At 60.4% G+C, this 16471-nt stretch overlaps 1 protein-coding gene across 10 annotated transcripts in view; it reads right to left on the reverse strand.

The window, feature by feature from the left end:
• Positions 1 to 467: 467 nt before the first annotated feature.
• Positions 468 to 16471, reverse strand: part of MEF2D (myocyte enhancer factor 2D) — an 81796-nt gene continuing 65792 nt past the window's right edge. For 5 of the 10 annotated variants that reach the window (XM_065653534.1, XM_065653530.1, XM_065653531.1 and 2 more), the window contains exons 7-12: positions 13826 to 13882; positions 9104 to 9294; positions 8715 to 8735; positions 5223 to 5352; positions 2365 to 2599; positions 468 to 846 (exon numbers count right to left, since the gene is read on the reverse strand). In XM_065653534.1, coding sequence (XP_065509606.1) covers positions 516 to 846; positions 2365 to 2599; positions 5223 to 5352; positions 8715 to 8735; positions 9104 to 9294; positions 13826 to 13882 — 965 coding nt within the window. In that variant the 3' untranslated portion in view covers positions 468 to 515. The remainder of the gene's footprint in view (positions 847 to 2364; positions 2600 to 5222; positions 5353 to 8714; positions 8736 to 9103; positions 9295 to 13825; positions 13883 to 16471) is intronic. The other 5 variants (XM_065653536.1, XM_065653535.1, XM_065653539.1 and 2 more) reach the window with 3 other exon arrangements.

The following is a 16471-nucleotide window of genomic DNA, read 5'->3' on the forward strand; positions in this document are numbered from 1 at the left end:
CGCGGCCGAACCGCCTCTCCCTGCACACGGAGCTGGGACAGCCCGGGCGCTGCTGGAGGCTGCGTTTGGGGGATGCTCCGCGCCCGGCCCCTCGGAGCCCGTCCTGCGCAGCCGCTTTCCCCTGGGGACACGGTCTGACCTCCCTGGGGGACACCCCAATGTTCCCGGGGTGGACCTGCCGCCTGCTCCGGCTCGCGGGGATCTCACCAGGATCTGCTTTTTTCGGTGAGGAGCAGCTATTTGATTTCTGTCCCCCGTTCCCCGCACCCCCCGCTGTTCCCGAGCCCGCGGCCCCTGGCCGAGGAGCGCCAGACGTACTGCGTGCGTCACCTGCTGCGCTAGAATGAATGCCTACATAATCCTAAAGCTATTTCTCAGGCAGTTTATGATAATTTCCCCCCACCCCATCCCATCCCCGTAACCCGTTTTGCCCCCGTGCCCCCCCCTCCCACCCCTCCCACCCCCCCATGGCCGCGCTGCGAGCCGGCGACGCTCCCAGGGACGATGGGGACCCGTTATGTGACCCAGGTATCCAACCGCATGCGCTTTACGGAGGGGCTCTCCCCCTCGGGCTCGCTGGTGGGTCGCAGGAGGCCCAGGGATGAGCCGAAATCGGGGCGGGTGGGATCGTCCCGCTCGCTGCTGCCTTCGTAGGAGCTGGTGTTGCTGCTGAGGCTGTCGACGGGCGAGCGGCCGGTGGGCTCGTGCCGGGGCTGGTGGGGGAAGGTGCTGAGCGGGGTGGCAGTGTTTCGTTCCCGGTTGGGCGAGACGGGCTCTGACTTGATGCTGATGTTGGGGTTGGTGTTGACAGTCAAAGTGGTGGTGTGGGACAAGTGACTCCCTTGTCTGGGCATCCGGAGGGTGGGGGGATGAGGTTGGGAGAGGAGGAGGAGGAGGAGGAGGAGAGCGGGAGAGGAGGAAGGGGGAGAAACAGATGGAGGAGGAGACAACGGGAAGTCTCTCATTATTCATCTTTTCGGTGGCCTTTTACCCTCCAATCCACAGGATTCATAGCCCGCACACCCCGTGGCTGAATGAATCCAGAATTATGAATCTGGATTAGACTATGAATCTGGATTAGATAATGGATCTGGATTCATAATTAGAATGATGAATTATTATGACTCCAGAATTCATAACCTGTGGATTCACCGCGACGCGTCGCTGCCGCTGCAGGGTGCTGCTGCAGCACCCATCCAACACCAGCACCCGTCTGACACCAGCACCCATCCGACACCAGCATCCGTCTGATACCAGCGCCCATCCGACATCAGCACCCATCTGACACCAGCGCCCGTCTGACACCAGCACCTGTCTGATACCAACAACCGTTTGATACCAGCACCCATCCATCATCAGCACCCATCTGACACCAGCCCCCCACAATCCAGCCCCAATTCCCCCACTGTCCCCACAGCAGCGACCCAGCCACGCAGAGGAGAGGGACAGGCTGTGACATCCATGTGGCTCTGCCCAGAGTCCTCCACGGGTTGCACAAATCTGGTGGAGGGCTTGGACAGGTGGTTTTGCTCCAAGCCAGGAACATCTTTAGTCTCATTACTACAACCCCAAATTTTGTCCGGGCTTTCCGCACATCCTGCAGCTCTGCTGGTGCAGGAGGTCCAGGCAGCTGCTGGGGAAGCTGCTGGAAAATGTGCTCCAGGAGGGGAGAAACACACTGACCTCACTGCACAAAAGCACGGTGCATCCACACATTCACGTGGCACTTCATGCTGGGCGTTAGTCTTACTCCTAAGCTGGCTTTGGGGCAAAGTCACTGAATCCTCCTCTTCAGTTCCTGCCTCTTTTTGTCCCACGGTCTTAGTGCAAGTTGCTTACATCTTCACTTCCACTAAGATACTCTGAAAAAGCTTAGTGTGTGGATGCTTTGTTCCAGACTAAAAGTGGATCCACTTCAGAAAACTTCCTCCAATATGCAAGTGCATTTTTTTTCCCTGGCATTGAGCAATTAATTTTCAATATTAGAAGCTACCCTCTTTCTATATTAGGGGTCTACGTGGGGCTGAAGTTCGACGTGGGGCTGAAGTTCTTAGGGACATAGGTTAGTGCCAGTGTTGGGTTAATGGTTGGACTTGGTGATCTCAAGGGTCTTTTCCAACCAAAATGATTCTATGATTCTATGCCAGCATTCCCCAAACTTCAGGAACTGGCTGCTCCTGCAGCTGTGGGCGCATCTGCTGCCACAGGACGGCGCAAACTGGGGCGGCCCAGCAGCGGGAGGCGACCATCACCCAGCAGAGGGGTCCCAGCTCGCGTTCCGCAGGTTGGGCACCTTGCAGGAACCCACCGTTCCCCTCTCTGACAACATCACCTGAGTGGCCCCCCGGTACCCATTTCACTTACATTAAATTTCCTAGTGATACAGGAACCAGGTGCTGCTGCTGCGGCTGCTGTTGCTGCTGCGGCTGCTGCGGTTGTTGCTGCTGCTGTTGCTGCTGCTGTTGCTGTTGTTGTTGTTGCTGCTGTTGCTGCTGCTGCTGCTGCTGCTGCTGCCAGGCAGAGATGTTGCCAAGGGACAACCCCCCCGGCGAGCTGAACGCTGGCAGCGAGGACAACTCAGCGCTCGTCAGCTGATAATCTGGACAGAAAGAAGCCCTTGGCTCAGCTCAATGTCAAACGCCCAACAGAACCCTGAGCGCTGCAAGAAGATGGAGAACCCCCCCAGAGAACCCCCCTCTAGAGACCCCAACCAGCTACAGCTCACAGCATGACAGGAGAGACCCCGAGGTGCTGGAGCGAGTTGAGAGAAGGGAACGGAGCTGGGGAAGGGGCTGGAGCACAAGGGTGATGGAGCAGCTGAGGGAGCTGGGGGTTCAGCTGGAGAACAGGAGCTGAGGGGAGACCTTCTGATCTCTGACCTGCCTGAAAGGAGCTTGGAGCCAGGGGGGGTCGGGCTCTGCTCCCCAGGAACAAGCGCCAGGAGCAGACGAAACGGCCTCAAGGGGAGGCTGAGGTTGGAAATTTGGGAGAATTTCTTCCCCAAAGGGCTGTGGGGCGTTGGAACAGGCTGCCCAGGGCAGTGCTGGAGTCACCGTCCCTGGAGGGGCTGGACAGACGGACATGAGGTTCTCAGGACAGGGGGCAGTGCCAGGGCTGGGGAACGGTTGGACTCGATGATCCTGAGGGGCTTTTCCAACCAAAACGATTCTACGGCTCTGTGATTCTGTGATTGCCGGGGTGTCACAGGGACGCCAGCTGTAGGACACGGCTCTTCCAGCTTCAAGGTACAAGCTTAACAGGACCCTCCGGCCACCTCCACACCATCCCGCACCCACCGGGTGCCGCTGCCCCCTGAAAACCGCAGCCCCGTGCTGCAGCCCCCCCACCCAGGACGGACCGTGGTGCCCCGATCCCCCCAGACCCCCCTGCTGGACACAAACAGGTGTACAGTGCACAGACCCCCCCGGGCAGGGAATCCTCGGCAGCTGCCGCCCCCCCCCCGGTACTTGGGTCACCCCCCCACGCCAGCAGGGGGCGCTCCCCGCCCACGCAGCCACCGCTTCCCGCCCCCCCCCCGGCCCGGTCCCCGTGTCCCCCCCACACACACATTGGGAGGGGAGGAGGATGCTCTTCCCACGCACGGCCTCCCTGAGCATCCCCAAAGGCAGCCGAGCACCCCAAACCGGGGGCGGGAGGGGGGGTGATGCGATAACGGGTGGGAAATGCCCCCACTGTGCAGCGCGGGGGGGGAACTGCTCTCCCAGGAGATGCTCAAACCTTTGGGCAGCTGTTCCCCCACAGCCGCGTCTGCATCTGATGCAGATAGCTGCAGATCCTGAACCGCAAATCCCTTCCCTCCTTCCCCGTGCCCCCCTCCCTCCCCTTTTTTTCCTCATTCTGTGGGTTCGGCCCTCCCCACCCCGCGGGGCCAAACCCGCAGCAGCACAACCCAAAGCCAGAGGTGGCTGCGAAGGCGCTGAACCGCTGCCAAAGCTGCTGCGCCGATTCGAGGCACACCCTACAGAAAGTCCCCGGACTGGGCGCTTTACCCTACACGGTTCTTTGCCCCCCCAGCACCAGCCATTCTGGTTTAGGAGCTCCTGACACCCCCTGGTTACGACAGCCGCCCCCGCAGCCAGCGCCAAGAGCTTGAACTGGAGCCATCGCGTATCTCGGAGCTGCAAATGTTCAGGTTTGACTGAATCAGGCTGCAGGGCCAGCACGGGAAAGGGCCCGCGCTTGGGAACCTCCACACAACCTCGTTGGCCTGAGATGGAGAGAATTCCCACCCAATTAATCCTGGAAAGAACACGACCCCGGGCTTGGGAGTTTGCTCAGGACATCTACACTCTACAGCGACCCACGGGATGACAACCCCTGCAAACATCCCGGCCGCAGCCACCGGAGTGGGAACGCAGCTCTGCCTGTGGGCATCTGCGAGAGAAAAAATAAATACAGAAAGCTGAAATTTCAGCCCCCCCCTCCGCCCTGAGTGCCAGCAGCACAGGGCTCAATTAAAAGCTATTTTGGGGATGCTGGCTGTGGTGGACCACGCCGGGAGAGGAGCCTGCTCGTCACGCACCAACAGGCATCTTCTGGGCTACACCTACTAATTAGGAGAGGGAGTTCCCAACACACCTATTCTGGGTTCTTCCAGACAAGCAGCTTTTGACACTTTTGCAAACCTCTCTCTGAGCAAATTGCCAAAGTGAGTTACGCGGGAAACCAGCAAGTCCTTAAAGCCTTCGCGGAGGTTTGACAGGTTGCAGAAGAACAGCCCTGTGCCGTAACCGCCGCCTCAGGCCGGCCCGAACCCCGCCAGCCCAATTCCGATGTGCCTACGAGCAGGCTGGTTTGCATTCTTCCCAAACTTTCAGGGGCCTGACACTGAATTATCATTAAGCCCCTATTACAACATCACCTGGAGCTCTCAAGAGCCTGGAGATGGGTGTAGCTGTAATTAGCATCCACTTAAAAGCACCTTTATGCTGCCAGCACAGTGCAATGAGCTGTAGCATGAGAGAATCATGCCCTCACAGCCCTTCTGGATATGCCAGTGCATTCTCATTATTTATATAATGAGTTTCCCCTTGATTTCAATCCTGTGAAACTCTTGGACTTGACCGCATCTTGTGGCAGTGAGTTCCGCGAGTGATGATGCAGCTGCTCGGCGAGAGCCAAGCACGTGCTTGCAGCAGCACATTTCCCTCTTGTATTGAATTATCCATTCAAAAAGCTCTTCCCGGGCTGCGCGTTCTTACCTGTGTTGTAGGCTGTGGGCATGGCAGAGAACGGCAGCCCCTGCGTCAGCAGACTCGGAGTAGCCACAGACACAACTGGCGTAGTTAAAGAGTGAGTTGCTTGGGAGACACCTAACCGCTGCGTGTTCTGCTGGGGAAGCGAACGGAGAGCGAGTTAGAACCCAGATGCGTTTTACTCTGGTGTCCCCGTGGGTTGCGTCCCCCAAACCCTCATTTCTGCAGCTGCTCCACTGAGCAGGGTCGTGCAACAGCCACGGCTGTTCATGGAGACTGGGGGACTAAGCAGGATCTACCCTCTGGCCGTTCGTTCCTCATTGCAGCAAAGTGCAAACCACATCAGTTCCAGACACGTAGGACACTTGTGACATTCATTTGCAGGTCACTTGGCACTGGCCTTGGGTCACTTTCCTGCCCAGAGTTGGGCTTCACCCACAAGGACGAGCAACGTCCCTGCATGCACGGAGGAGAGTAACAGTGAGATGCCTCAGTCTGAATTCCTTCTGATGTAAAAAAAACAGGCACTATTTTCTAGAGGATGCATGAGGCTTTGCTGCTTAAGGAGCGAGAAATGCACCAAAGAAAACCAGGACCAGGTAACGCAGCGCAGAGCTGACACCTCCTTGCAGCACCCACGCCTGAGAACCAGCCCGCGAGCTGAAGATGCTGAGCATCAGTCTCAGGATTTTAAAGGCACTGTGGCATCCCTACACTAAAAATCCAGCGCTCAGCAACCTGCCAGCTCAGTGCCTTCATGAGGTTTGGGTGACTGCTAATGAACAGGTCCACTGTGGAAAAATTCTGCCCTTGGACCGGCGCACACCAGCCTCCCCCCGTGGTTTTCCAGGCAGTTACGTGGGTGGATCTACGGGTCAGATTCAGCCCTGTTTACAAGGCAGATAATCTGGACTGTCTCTGCTGATCTGATTTAAATCGGACTCAAGAGGCTTGACTCTAATCTGCAGCACCCCGGCACACGTCACCCTGTGAAGACTGGGGCAGTGCCCAGCTTAAATCACGCCTGGCACGAGGCTGCGGTGTCCCCGGGGACGTGGCGGGAGCCTGCGCGGCACCGAGGGCTCCCAGGGCCTTTTAGGGCCGGGGACAGAACTGCGCAACGGTTCATGGCCACGCAGGACTCTCCTGGGATAAGACAGCAGGTTAAAACCCCTGCCCTTGCCACCTCCGGAGGGTGACAGCACCCTGGCGTGCCGGATTTGCAGCGCCCTGTGCCCACACGCTGCCCAGCCCGCAGGTCCTCTCTGCCACCCAGGGAAGGCGATTAGCAGGGCTCTAATTGCTAAAGCCCTGGAGCTGTAGGAGCAGGTTTTCCTGGCGTTCATCCCGCTGGCAACGCTTCTTTCTTGCGGTGCCCACTGGCCCTGGGGTAAGGACACCGCGGTGAACACCAGGGTGGGCAGGATTCACGCCATTCCCCTCGTACCCGCACCGCACCGCGTGCCAGCCCAGCAGGATGCGACCTGCAGCCCCTCGCACCGGGGCTCTGCGGTTTTCCTGGGAGGGTGACAAGCATGGGGACATCCCTGCCCACGACGGAGGGCTGGGGCGGTGGGATGTGGCTGAGCAGCAGTGGATCGGCCCCGGGAACGGGCAGCGGCCGCCCTTGTCACACCACGAGGCGAGCGCGGGGGTATCAGACCCAGCTGCGCTGTAGGAAGCACCCCAATTTTCATCCCAATTCATGCAGGTAGGAGGTGCTGAGGTGTGCGAGCTGCCCCCCCTGCCCCATGCACTCACACCCCCGTGCACCTTGCAAAATGCTCCCAGTCGCAAACTGCTCAGGCTCATCACAAACCCATGCAGGCATGCTCCCGGGTGAGACCGCGCTCGCCGTGGGCTTGGGAAACGCGTCCTGCCCTTGCGATTGGGAGAAATGGGGGGACACATCTCTGAACCCACTAAAGGAGCAGAAGGTGCTTGGAGCCTAAAGCTGCCAGGAGCAAACCCAGGGGGTGGCAGGGGCTGTGGCGAGGGGAGCGGGCAGGTCTGGCGGGGGGGCCGCTGACTCATCCTGAGTGTAAGGAGGCGGGAGTTGCCATTTGCAGAGCAGCTCTGGTGTGTAGGTTGAGCAACACGGAGGGAGCAGATGTGGGGGGAAGGTTAGCAGAGCAAGGGGGGGGCATCTGCGCCAGGCAGGAGGCAAATCTGCAGAGCAGCCGAGACAGGGCTCCGCTTTCCCCTTCCCCGTGTCCCCCTCCTGATGTCCCCTTCCCCATCCAGCTGCACTGAGGTCCCTGTCCACCCCCTCCCGGATTTCATCACCCTCCACCTCCCCGCTGCCAGCTCAGCTTGGGCGAGGACTGTACTTCACTTCAGGCAAAAATCAGCCGGGTTATCTCAGACTAACAATTAAAACTGTTCATGCCAACCTGGCTGATTTTTGCCTAAAGCAAGCTGCTCCTCCAGCTCCGAGACAGGCAATGCCCTCTGGCAGCAGAACGGTGACGAGCAGATGGGGAGGCGGGTGCTGGCTGTGTTCACTCCACAGATGGAGAAACTGAGGCACGGAGCTTCTGGGAGGGGGCCATTGAGCAAGAAGAGGTTTGGGGCATGGAAAGCGGCAGAATTCAAGCCTGCCAAAGCCCTGGCCAACCCTTCCCCTGGCCAAGAGTGTCTCCTTGCAGACTGCGAGAGGTATTGGCTTACTCCTGGGTTTTTGGAGAGCTTTGCCCTGGCTGCGTTAGCTGCATCCTACAGCGGCTCTCGCCCTTTCCTCGCTGCGCTGACCTGTTGCCCATCTGCCTTGCACCAGAATAGCAACAGAACAGGGTGAATCATTGCCACAAACAAGGTGGTGTTCACTTTGCTGGCAGGGGTGGGGAAAAAAAAAAAAAAGCGCCATAAAAATAACACGGAAAACTGCCCCTGTGCACAAAGGAGGTTTAGGGAGTGCACTAGCCAGCCAGCGGATTTACACAGGCTTTAAATAATATCCTTAATATGGGAAGAGCCTGATTTACTCCCTATCTCTCATGTGGTGGCAGTGGGCCAGGGCTCCCCATGCTGTGACCTGTGGTGGCTCCAGCAATGCCCACGGAACAGGTCCCGGGTACTGGCGGTGCCCAGGTTGGCTCCACGCAGCACCGGCTCCAAAACGGACCCAGCTGAGCTCTCTGGGAAAACAGCGTGGCTTTGCTGGCCTTGGTGGAGAAACACGCACTTTACAGCTCGTGTCAGACGCTCCCAGCCTGGCCCTGAGCTCCTCCTTTTCCACAGGGAACCTGGTTTTCCTAAAAGTGTGTTTTTCTCGGGATTGATTTTCTGTGGCACAGCAGGATTGGATGTGACCTTTCTGCTGGCACCCACGTCCGACTGTGCTCCCAGCGGAGGGCAAAGGGTGTCCACCCCCTACACGTGCCCCCCGCCTCCACTGAGCCAGGGCAGGGTGCGGGGACCAAGGGGACAAGCAGCCCACGTGCCACCCCGCAGCCCACGTGCCACCCCGCCATGAAGCACACTCAGCAGGGAACTCACCAGAGCCAGGTGATCCTCCGTCTGCCCGCGGGAGAACAGAGAGAAAACCGAGAGGCACCGTTAACCCAACAGCCCCGCTGCCCCCGCGCTCGCTGCACCGCACCCTCGCCCACCACGGGCACAGACGGTGGCGGGGGGTTGTACCCGCACCCAGTGCAGGGCTTTGCACCGGGCTGTTTGCATCCAGCACGGTGCAAATGGGAATCCAAACCGCCGGCGCGACCCCAGCCAGCTCCCACCGACACAGAACGGAACGGAGCCCGTGCGGTCATCTGCTCCAGCGCAAAGTCCCCCTGCGACCCGTCTGCTGGCGGGGGACACGTCTAGGGGCTGGGGACATAGGGGCTGGGGACACGCTCCCACCGCGCTCTCCTCTGCTGGGCACTCACCAAATGGTGCATTAACCCCTTCCCGCTCTGCGAGGTGATCACACGTAAATCCGGCTTGCGAGTGTTGGTGGCGAGCTGCGTGCTGTGCGAGGGCGGCGGCGGGGACTTGGCCGGGATGATCTTGCCCAAGCTGCTGCCGTTGGACACGGGAAGGAGCCCCGGAGAGGCTCTGGCACTCACGTAGCCGTTACCTGCAGGAAAACGGGTGACAGAGAGGAAGGTGAACGCAAAGCGGTGATGAATGCACAGCTAGTGGTGCCGCAGCCGCCTTCCATGGGTGCTTCTTCTCGGGAGAGCATCACCGCATCCCCCTGGGTCCCCAAAACCCTCCTGCACTCAGGCAGGTTCACCGCAGCCCCAGGTGAACCTGGCCCAGGCCAGGCAGAGCTGCAGGCAGCGCAGGCAGGGGTGCAGGCAGCGCAGGCAGGGCTGCAGGCAGCACAGGCAGGGGTGCAGGCAGCACAAGCAGGGCTGCAGGCAGCGCAGGCAGAGCTGCAGGCAGTGCAGGCAGGGGTGAAGGCAGTGCAAGGCAGGGGTGCAGGCAGCGCAGGCAGGGGTGCAGGCAGCGCAAGGCAGGGCTGCAGGCAGCGCAGGCAGGGCTGCAGGCAGCGCAGGCAGGGGTGCAGGCAGCGCAAGGCAGAGCTGCAGGCAGCGCAGGCAGGGCTCCAGGCAGCACAAGCAGGGGTGCAGGCAGCACAAGCAGGGCTGCAGGCAGCACAGGCAGGGGTGCAGGCAGCACAAGCAGGGCTGCAGGCAGCGCAGGCAGGGCTCCAGGCAGCACAAGCAGGGGTGCAGGCAGCACAGGCAAGGCTGCAGGCAGCGCAGACAGGGGTGCAGGCAGCACAAGCAGGGGTGCAGGCAGCACAAGCAGGGGTGCAGGCAGCGCAGGCAGGGCTGCAGGCAGCACAGGCAGGGCTCCAGGCAGCACAAGCAGGGGTGCAGGCAGCGCAAGCAGGGGTGCAGGCAGCGCAGGCAGGGCTCCAGGCAGCACAAGCAGGGGTGCAGGCAGCGCAAGCAGGGGTGCAGGCAGCACAAGCAGGGGTGCAGGCAGCGCAGGCAGGGGTGCAGGCAGCGCAAGCAGGGGTGCAGGCAGCGCAGGCAGGGGTGCAGGCAGCACAAGCAGGGCTGCAGGCAGCACAAGCAGGGGTGCAGGCAGCACAAGCAGGGGTGCAGGCAGCACAGGCAGGGGTGCAGGCAGCGCAGGCAGGGCTCCAGGCAGCACAAGCAGGGGTGCAGGCAGCACAGGCAGGGGTGCAGGCAGCACAAGCAGGGCTGCAGGCAGCACAGGCAGGGGTGCAGGCAGCACAGGGCAGGGCTGCAGGCAGCACAAGCAGGGCTGCAGGCAGCACAAGCAGGGGTGCAGGCAGCACAAGCAGGGCTGCAGGCAGCACAGGCAGCTCCCAGTGCCCGGGGCAGCTCCTCAACCTGCAGGAACCCATGATTGTTACTGCAATAACAACTAATAAATATGACAGGCCTGATTCGCAGCAAGGCAAATACGCTGCTCTAGCAGGGTACTGGGGCCCTGGCAAGGGGGGATAATCACTGTTATGTTCAGTTTTAAGGTCTCTTTATGGTACCGGAGCAGCGAAAAGGGGCTGTGGCAGAGCGAGGACTCGGTTCACTGATCCCACTGCCCCTTTGAAGATCTGAGGTTCCCTCCTCCTCCTGCTGCCCCACTTAAGGATTTTATGTGCAAAGAGGTGGGGGGAAAAAAAGAAAAAAGGAAACGAAGAAAAATTTTAAAAGGAAAAGATTTGATGAACATCAGGAAAGGAATAAATTGGATCAGATTACTGTTCTGATGAAGGGTTTTTTTTTTTTATGAATAGGCCCCAAAGATAGAAAGGCGTCTAGCAATCACCAGGATTCAGCCCTCATATTCATTGCACGTTAGACCGGGAAAAATAGGTCGTTGATTGCATTATTAATCACATCTACCATTGCGCTACATCTGCATTTCAGCAGGCGGCTGGTGGCAGTGACGCCGCAGCCGTGGCGCGTGCTCATCAGGGACGAGCATCAGCCGCTGCCTCTCCCTGAGCCGTCCCAGCGCCGGACACATCGGTGATGGGGTAACTGGGCACGGGGATGGCCCCGCGGATGAGAGATGCTGCCCCACCGGGCTCCGGGAGCTGCCCGTCAGGGATGCCTGTGGTCCTGCATCCATGTCCCTGCCCGAGGGAGGGGACCGGCTTGCTTGTCCCCAGCGAGGTGTCCTCCCAGCCCCGAATCACCGTGAACATCAGGGATGTTTGGTGCAACAGGTCCCAGGTACCTCCACGCACCATGAACTCCATGCATTTCGCTTGCAAGGCCACTGGCTTTTATCTTTGTTAACAATGAAGGTGCAAAAAATTCCCAGGGTGACCTTTGCTGCCTGCGGTGCTGGGGACAGGGCTGCGCTGAGGGCCACACAAAAGCCAATGGAGGCAAAGCCAAAAAAAAGTTAAACCCCTCAATATTTTCCGTCCTGAGGTGGCACCGACATGGATGCACACGCAGGTTCCAGGGCAACTGCCACTTCGAGGTGGGGCACGTCATAAGCTGGGATGCAGATCGGGGTGCAGGCTGGGGTCCCACCGCTGCCACCCACCACCCTGGCGGGTGACCTTGGGTGCTGCCCCAGCCTGGATCCAGCCACCCCCCCAAGCTGGAGAGAAGGGCTGCGCTCCCGCTGGGATCTCGGGATAACCCTGACCCCAAAAAAGGTGCCCGAAGGCAGGGCGCTCCGGGCTGCCTCTGCACCCCGCGGTGTACATGTGAGCCTGGCAGTGCCCTGTGCCCTCGCAAAGCCAGGGCTGGGGGGCAGCACCCCCCAGCTGGGGCAGCAGGGCTCAGGTGCTGCCCTGCCCCAAGGCCCCGGGGATGGTGACGCTGTGGAGGACACGGGGACGCAGCCGTATCGCTGCAGGATGCAACCAGAGGCACCCGGCGGTTGATGACTCAGAGGCAGCAGGTGATCGCTCTGCGCTGCAGAGACTGCAAGGGAGGAGGAGGAAATGTCCCAGGTACCCGAAAACCACAAGCGCGGTGGCAGAGCCAGAGCCACGCTGCCCTCCCACAGCCGGCATGGGGACCCCCGCGGGTGGCAGGGGCCTGAGGACAGTGGGGTCTGGGGGCAGCGGAGTCTGGGGACAGCGGGGTCTGGGGACAGCGGGGTCTGGGGGCAGCGGAGTCTGGGGATAGCAGGGTCTGGGGACAGCGGGGTCTGGGGGCAGCGGGGCCTGGGGGCAGCGGGGTCTGGGGGCAGCGGGGTCTGGGGGCAGCGGGGCCTGGGGGCAGCGGGGTCTGGGGATAGCGGGGTCTGGGGACAGCGGGGTCTGGGGATAGCGGGGTCTGGGGGCAGCAGGGTCTGGGGGCAGCAGGGTCTGGGGATAGTGGGGTCTGGGGGCAGCGGGGTCTGGGGACCGCAGGGCTCTGGGCCTGGCCACGGCCAGGCCGTCCAGCTCCTTGCGCCTGTTTCCTGGAGCAGCGGCAGGAACGCGGGGAATGCTCCGGTGACGTCAATGCTGACATTCACGGGCCCTGCCAAGCTCTGCGCCGCCGCGGCTGCTCCCGACAGCTGACGTGGGGGCGGCCGCGGGGGGAAAAGGGGCTGTGAAGATGGCCGGGGGCCGCGGCACCATGGCCCCTTCCCTTGGCCTTCGGAGGAGCAGGGAAGCCCCGTGCCCGGCGCTGCAAGGAGAGATGTGAACCCCACAAACCACCTTGGCGGGGTTCGCTCTGGAGGCACCGCAGGGAGAAGCGTCCCCAGCGCTGGCACAGCTGCCGCCAGCATGGGGACAAGGTTATTCCCAGGAACGGGGACGCGGTGCTGCAGAATCATGTCCAGACCAGCCCTGTCTGCACAACCCATGGGACCCAGGTGCCAATTTGTTTTTAACTGGGGCAACACCAAATTCCAGACGCCTCCTCAGGGCTGTCCGCCGGAGCCCCACCACAAAAAGCCCCCGAGGGGGTGATGAGGCAGGCTTGGGGCGCAGGGCTGCCCTCCCCGCTTCGCCTGGCCCGGGGACGGTGGCATCGCCTGGACGGTGGCCGCGGGGCCGGTAGCAGCTGCTGTGGCTCAGCGGGACCTGGGGGCCGTCGCTGGCGTTTGGGTTGTACCTACGCAAGTGCCGGCCCCAAAGCCCTCGCCCTGCAGCCAGCGGAGGCAAACCGCGGGGAAGGAGGTATTATTAGCACATTTTATAGCCAGGGAGCTAAGCCACAAGGCCTGAGTCTCATTAGCACTGAGGCTCTCGCAGTGGAAAGGGACCTTAATGAGCTTTTTTCCTCCCAGTAAAGTTCCTTTATAGGGCCCAAGCGCAACAAGGAATCAGGTGTTAAGTGACTCACCCGAGGTCAGGGGAGGAACTGGCTGCAGGATGGGGAGCTAAACCCAGAGCTGCCCAAACCGTGGTCCTCAGCGGCCTTCTCAGTTCTCCCAAAGCCTCAGGGAGATGCTGGTCCCCCGGACACGCACCCCCCTCCTGCCTCAGTCTCCGGGGTCCCCACTGGAACCAGCAGCTCCCCAGCAAAGGCCTGGAGCTCCGGGTGCCGAACCCCACGGCTGCCAACGGCAGCCAAATCTTCCCCAGCACTTCTCCATCGCCCGACGGCGCTGAACGGCAAAGCAGCTACGTGATGTGCATGGAAACTGAGGCAAGGAGTGGCAAACAGAGCTGAGGACACAGGTCCCGGTGCCCACACCTCTCACCGAAACGGCTCCTCACTTACCCACGGGGCTGGGGCAGGCGCCGTTCGTGTTGTTCAGGTCTCCTCCGAGCATCGCCCCTGTAAAGAATTGGAAACACAGGGTCAGCTGGAAACACGGGGAGCATCCCTCCCTTGCGGGGGAAGAGGGGGAGCACGAAGGAAGAAGGCAGAGAGAAAATGAGCGGTGTTGCCTTCCCGGAGAGCAAGTCCTGGGCAAAATGAGCAGCATTCCTGGTGATCAGGTTGGGAAACATGATCCAGGCAGATCCGTTTCCTTTGGGCAGGAGCCAGGCGGCACCAGAGCTCGCTCCAAAGGAGGCGGCTTGGAAAACACTGCGGCTATTTTATTCCAAGCCCCGCTTTTGGGGGACACAGGGAGGGAGCCCCAGTAGCAAGACGTGAAACACTATCTCCCCTGTAATGTTTGCACCGAATGGAAACCATCCCTGCACGCTGCCAGGACGCTGCTACGATTTGGCCTCCCAGGGTCCCAACACTTGGAAAGCATCGCCGCTCCCCGCCGTGCCGGGAAAAACCGTACCGGAGGCTTTTTTATCCCCAAAAAAACGAACGTTTCGCCTCGCCTGCAAAAAGATTTTATTTTTTTCTGTCGCGTTATTTCTGAAAGCCACCTATTCACAGCGCAGGGCTGCGCGGCCGTGCCGCGGGAGGCGATTTTGGCCAACAGCCGCAGTCACGCCGGAGCCCTGGGCAGGGGAACGAGGAGCCTCCAATCCCAGACCCCACCTCAAACCACCGCCCAGCCCTGCTCACCCCAGATGGGGAAACCTGAGACACAAACTCTTTTTTTTTCCAGGCTGGTCTTGCAGTGAGTCCTGGAGAGGAGGAGAGCTACGGGCTGAGCCCTGGTGTGCAGGGGTTGTGGGAGCATGATTTGGGATGGTGGTTGCCCTGCAAAATATTTTACAGCTTGAAAAAGGGCAAGGTGACCCCCAAAACGTGGCAGCTGCAGCAATGCAGCATCCTCCCTTCAAGAGATGGGGATGGAAAGTCAGAGGTCCCGATGGCTCCAAAGTCCCAGAGGAGGGACCCTGCCAGGATCTGGGGCTGTGTCTTGCCATGGGACCCCACTTGTACCCCAAACCCCAGCCCCATGTTGCCAAGGGCTCACTCACAGAATCCCAGAATGTCAGGGGTTGGAAGGGACCTCGAAAGCTCATCCAGCGCAACCCCCCCGCCGGAGCAGGAACACCCAGCTGAGGTTACACAGGAAGGTGTCCAGGCGGGTTGGAATGTCTGCAGAGAAGGAGACTCCACAACCTCCCTGGGCAGCCTGGGCCAGGCTCTGGCACCCTCACCGCGAACAAGTTTCTTCTCCTATTCAAGCGGAACCTCCTGTGTTCCAGTTTGCACCCATTGCCCCTTGTCCTGTCACTGGCTGTCACCCAGAAGAGCCTGGCTCCATCCTCCTGACACTCCCCCTTTCCATATTGATCCCCATGAATGAGCTCAGCCCTCAGTCTCCTCTTCTCCAGCTCCAGAGCCCCAGCTCCTCAGCCTTTCCTCGGCAGGGAGATGCTCCACTCCCTCCAGCATCTTGGTGGCTGCGCTGGACTCTCTCCAGCAGTTCCCTGTCCTGCTGGAACCGAGGGGCCCAGAACTGGGCACAATATTCCAGATGCGGCCTCCCCAGGGCAGAGCAGAGGGGCAGGAGAACCTCTCTGACCTACTGACCACCCCCTTCTAATCCCCCCCAGGGTGAGTGACGCTGACACCAGCCCCCCCAGCCCCCTGGGCCACCCTCGCCCATGACGTCCCCGAGCAGACGGCTTCGGAGAGCACCGAGGTGCCAACCGAATTCTGCACTGAGCATTTGCTTTGGAAACAACGCCACAGCGCTCTGCTCCCATCTCAAGTGCGTTGCTAAAAAAAAAAAAAAAAAAAAGAAAAAAAAAAGCTTTTCTGACATGCAAAGGCCTGGCTCCTATAAACAGGATTTCTTCTGTGTCCCAGGCAGCGAGTGAATGAGACGCAGATGGCCGGACTTGGAACACCTCTGTGCTCGCAACCGCAAAATGAGCCCCCTTCAAACGAAGGGCTCACGAGCAAGATGGAGCAGGCGAGCCTCCAGCGTTCGGCACTACAGCGAAGCCTCTTTTTTTGGTGTTTTTCAGCAGAGGGGCCTGTGAGAGGGCAGGGGAGATCACTGCAGTCGGAGCTACAGCTTTCCACGTGCTTCTCCGTGTGGAGGGCTCTGACACCCGGTCTGGAGGGAGATGTTGCTCTTTGGGACCCATCCTAGAGCAGAAATTTCCCTGTCCCTGAGCTCTGGGGGCGTCATCCTGGTATCCGAGCGCTTCAAGCCATCCCCAAGACGGTGCAGAGAGAGCAGGAAGCAAACGAGCCAGCTGAAAACCGCGGCTCCTGTAGCATCGCAGCCCAAGCATCCTTCTGCTCGCTCTGACCCAGCCACCCAACACCCCCAGCCCTTTCCCACCCTCCAGCACCTTTGCAAAGCCCCCCCGAGCTGTCCCAGCCCCGGGGGCCACAGCCGAGCGCCCACCGCGCCAATAGTCACACCGTCACCAGCTCTGCCATTTGCAGCCTGGGCGATTTTTTACAGACCATCTGTGACAACCAAAATAGCAGGCAGGGGCTTTCTGCACGCTATTATTATTTATGATGGCACGGCGGGAGAGCCGGGCT

This window comes from Caloenas nicobarica, chromosome 31, assembly GCF_036013445.1.
Source record: "Caloenas nicobarica isolate bCalNic1 chromosome 31, bCalNic1.hap1, whole genome shotgun sequence".
NCBI classification, from domain to species: Eukaryota; Metazoa; Chordata; class Aves; order Columbiformes; family Columbidae; genus Caloenas; species Caloenas nicobarica.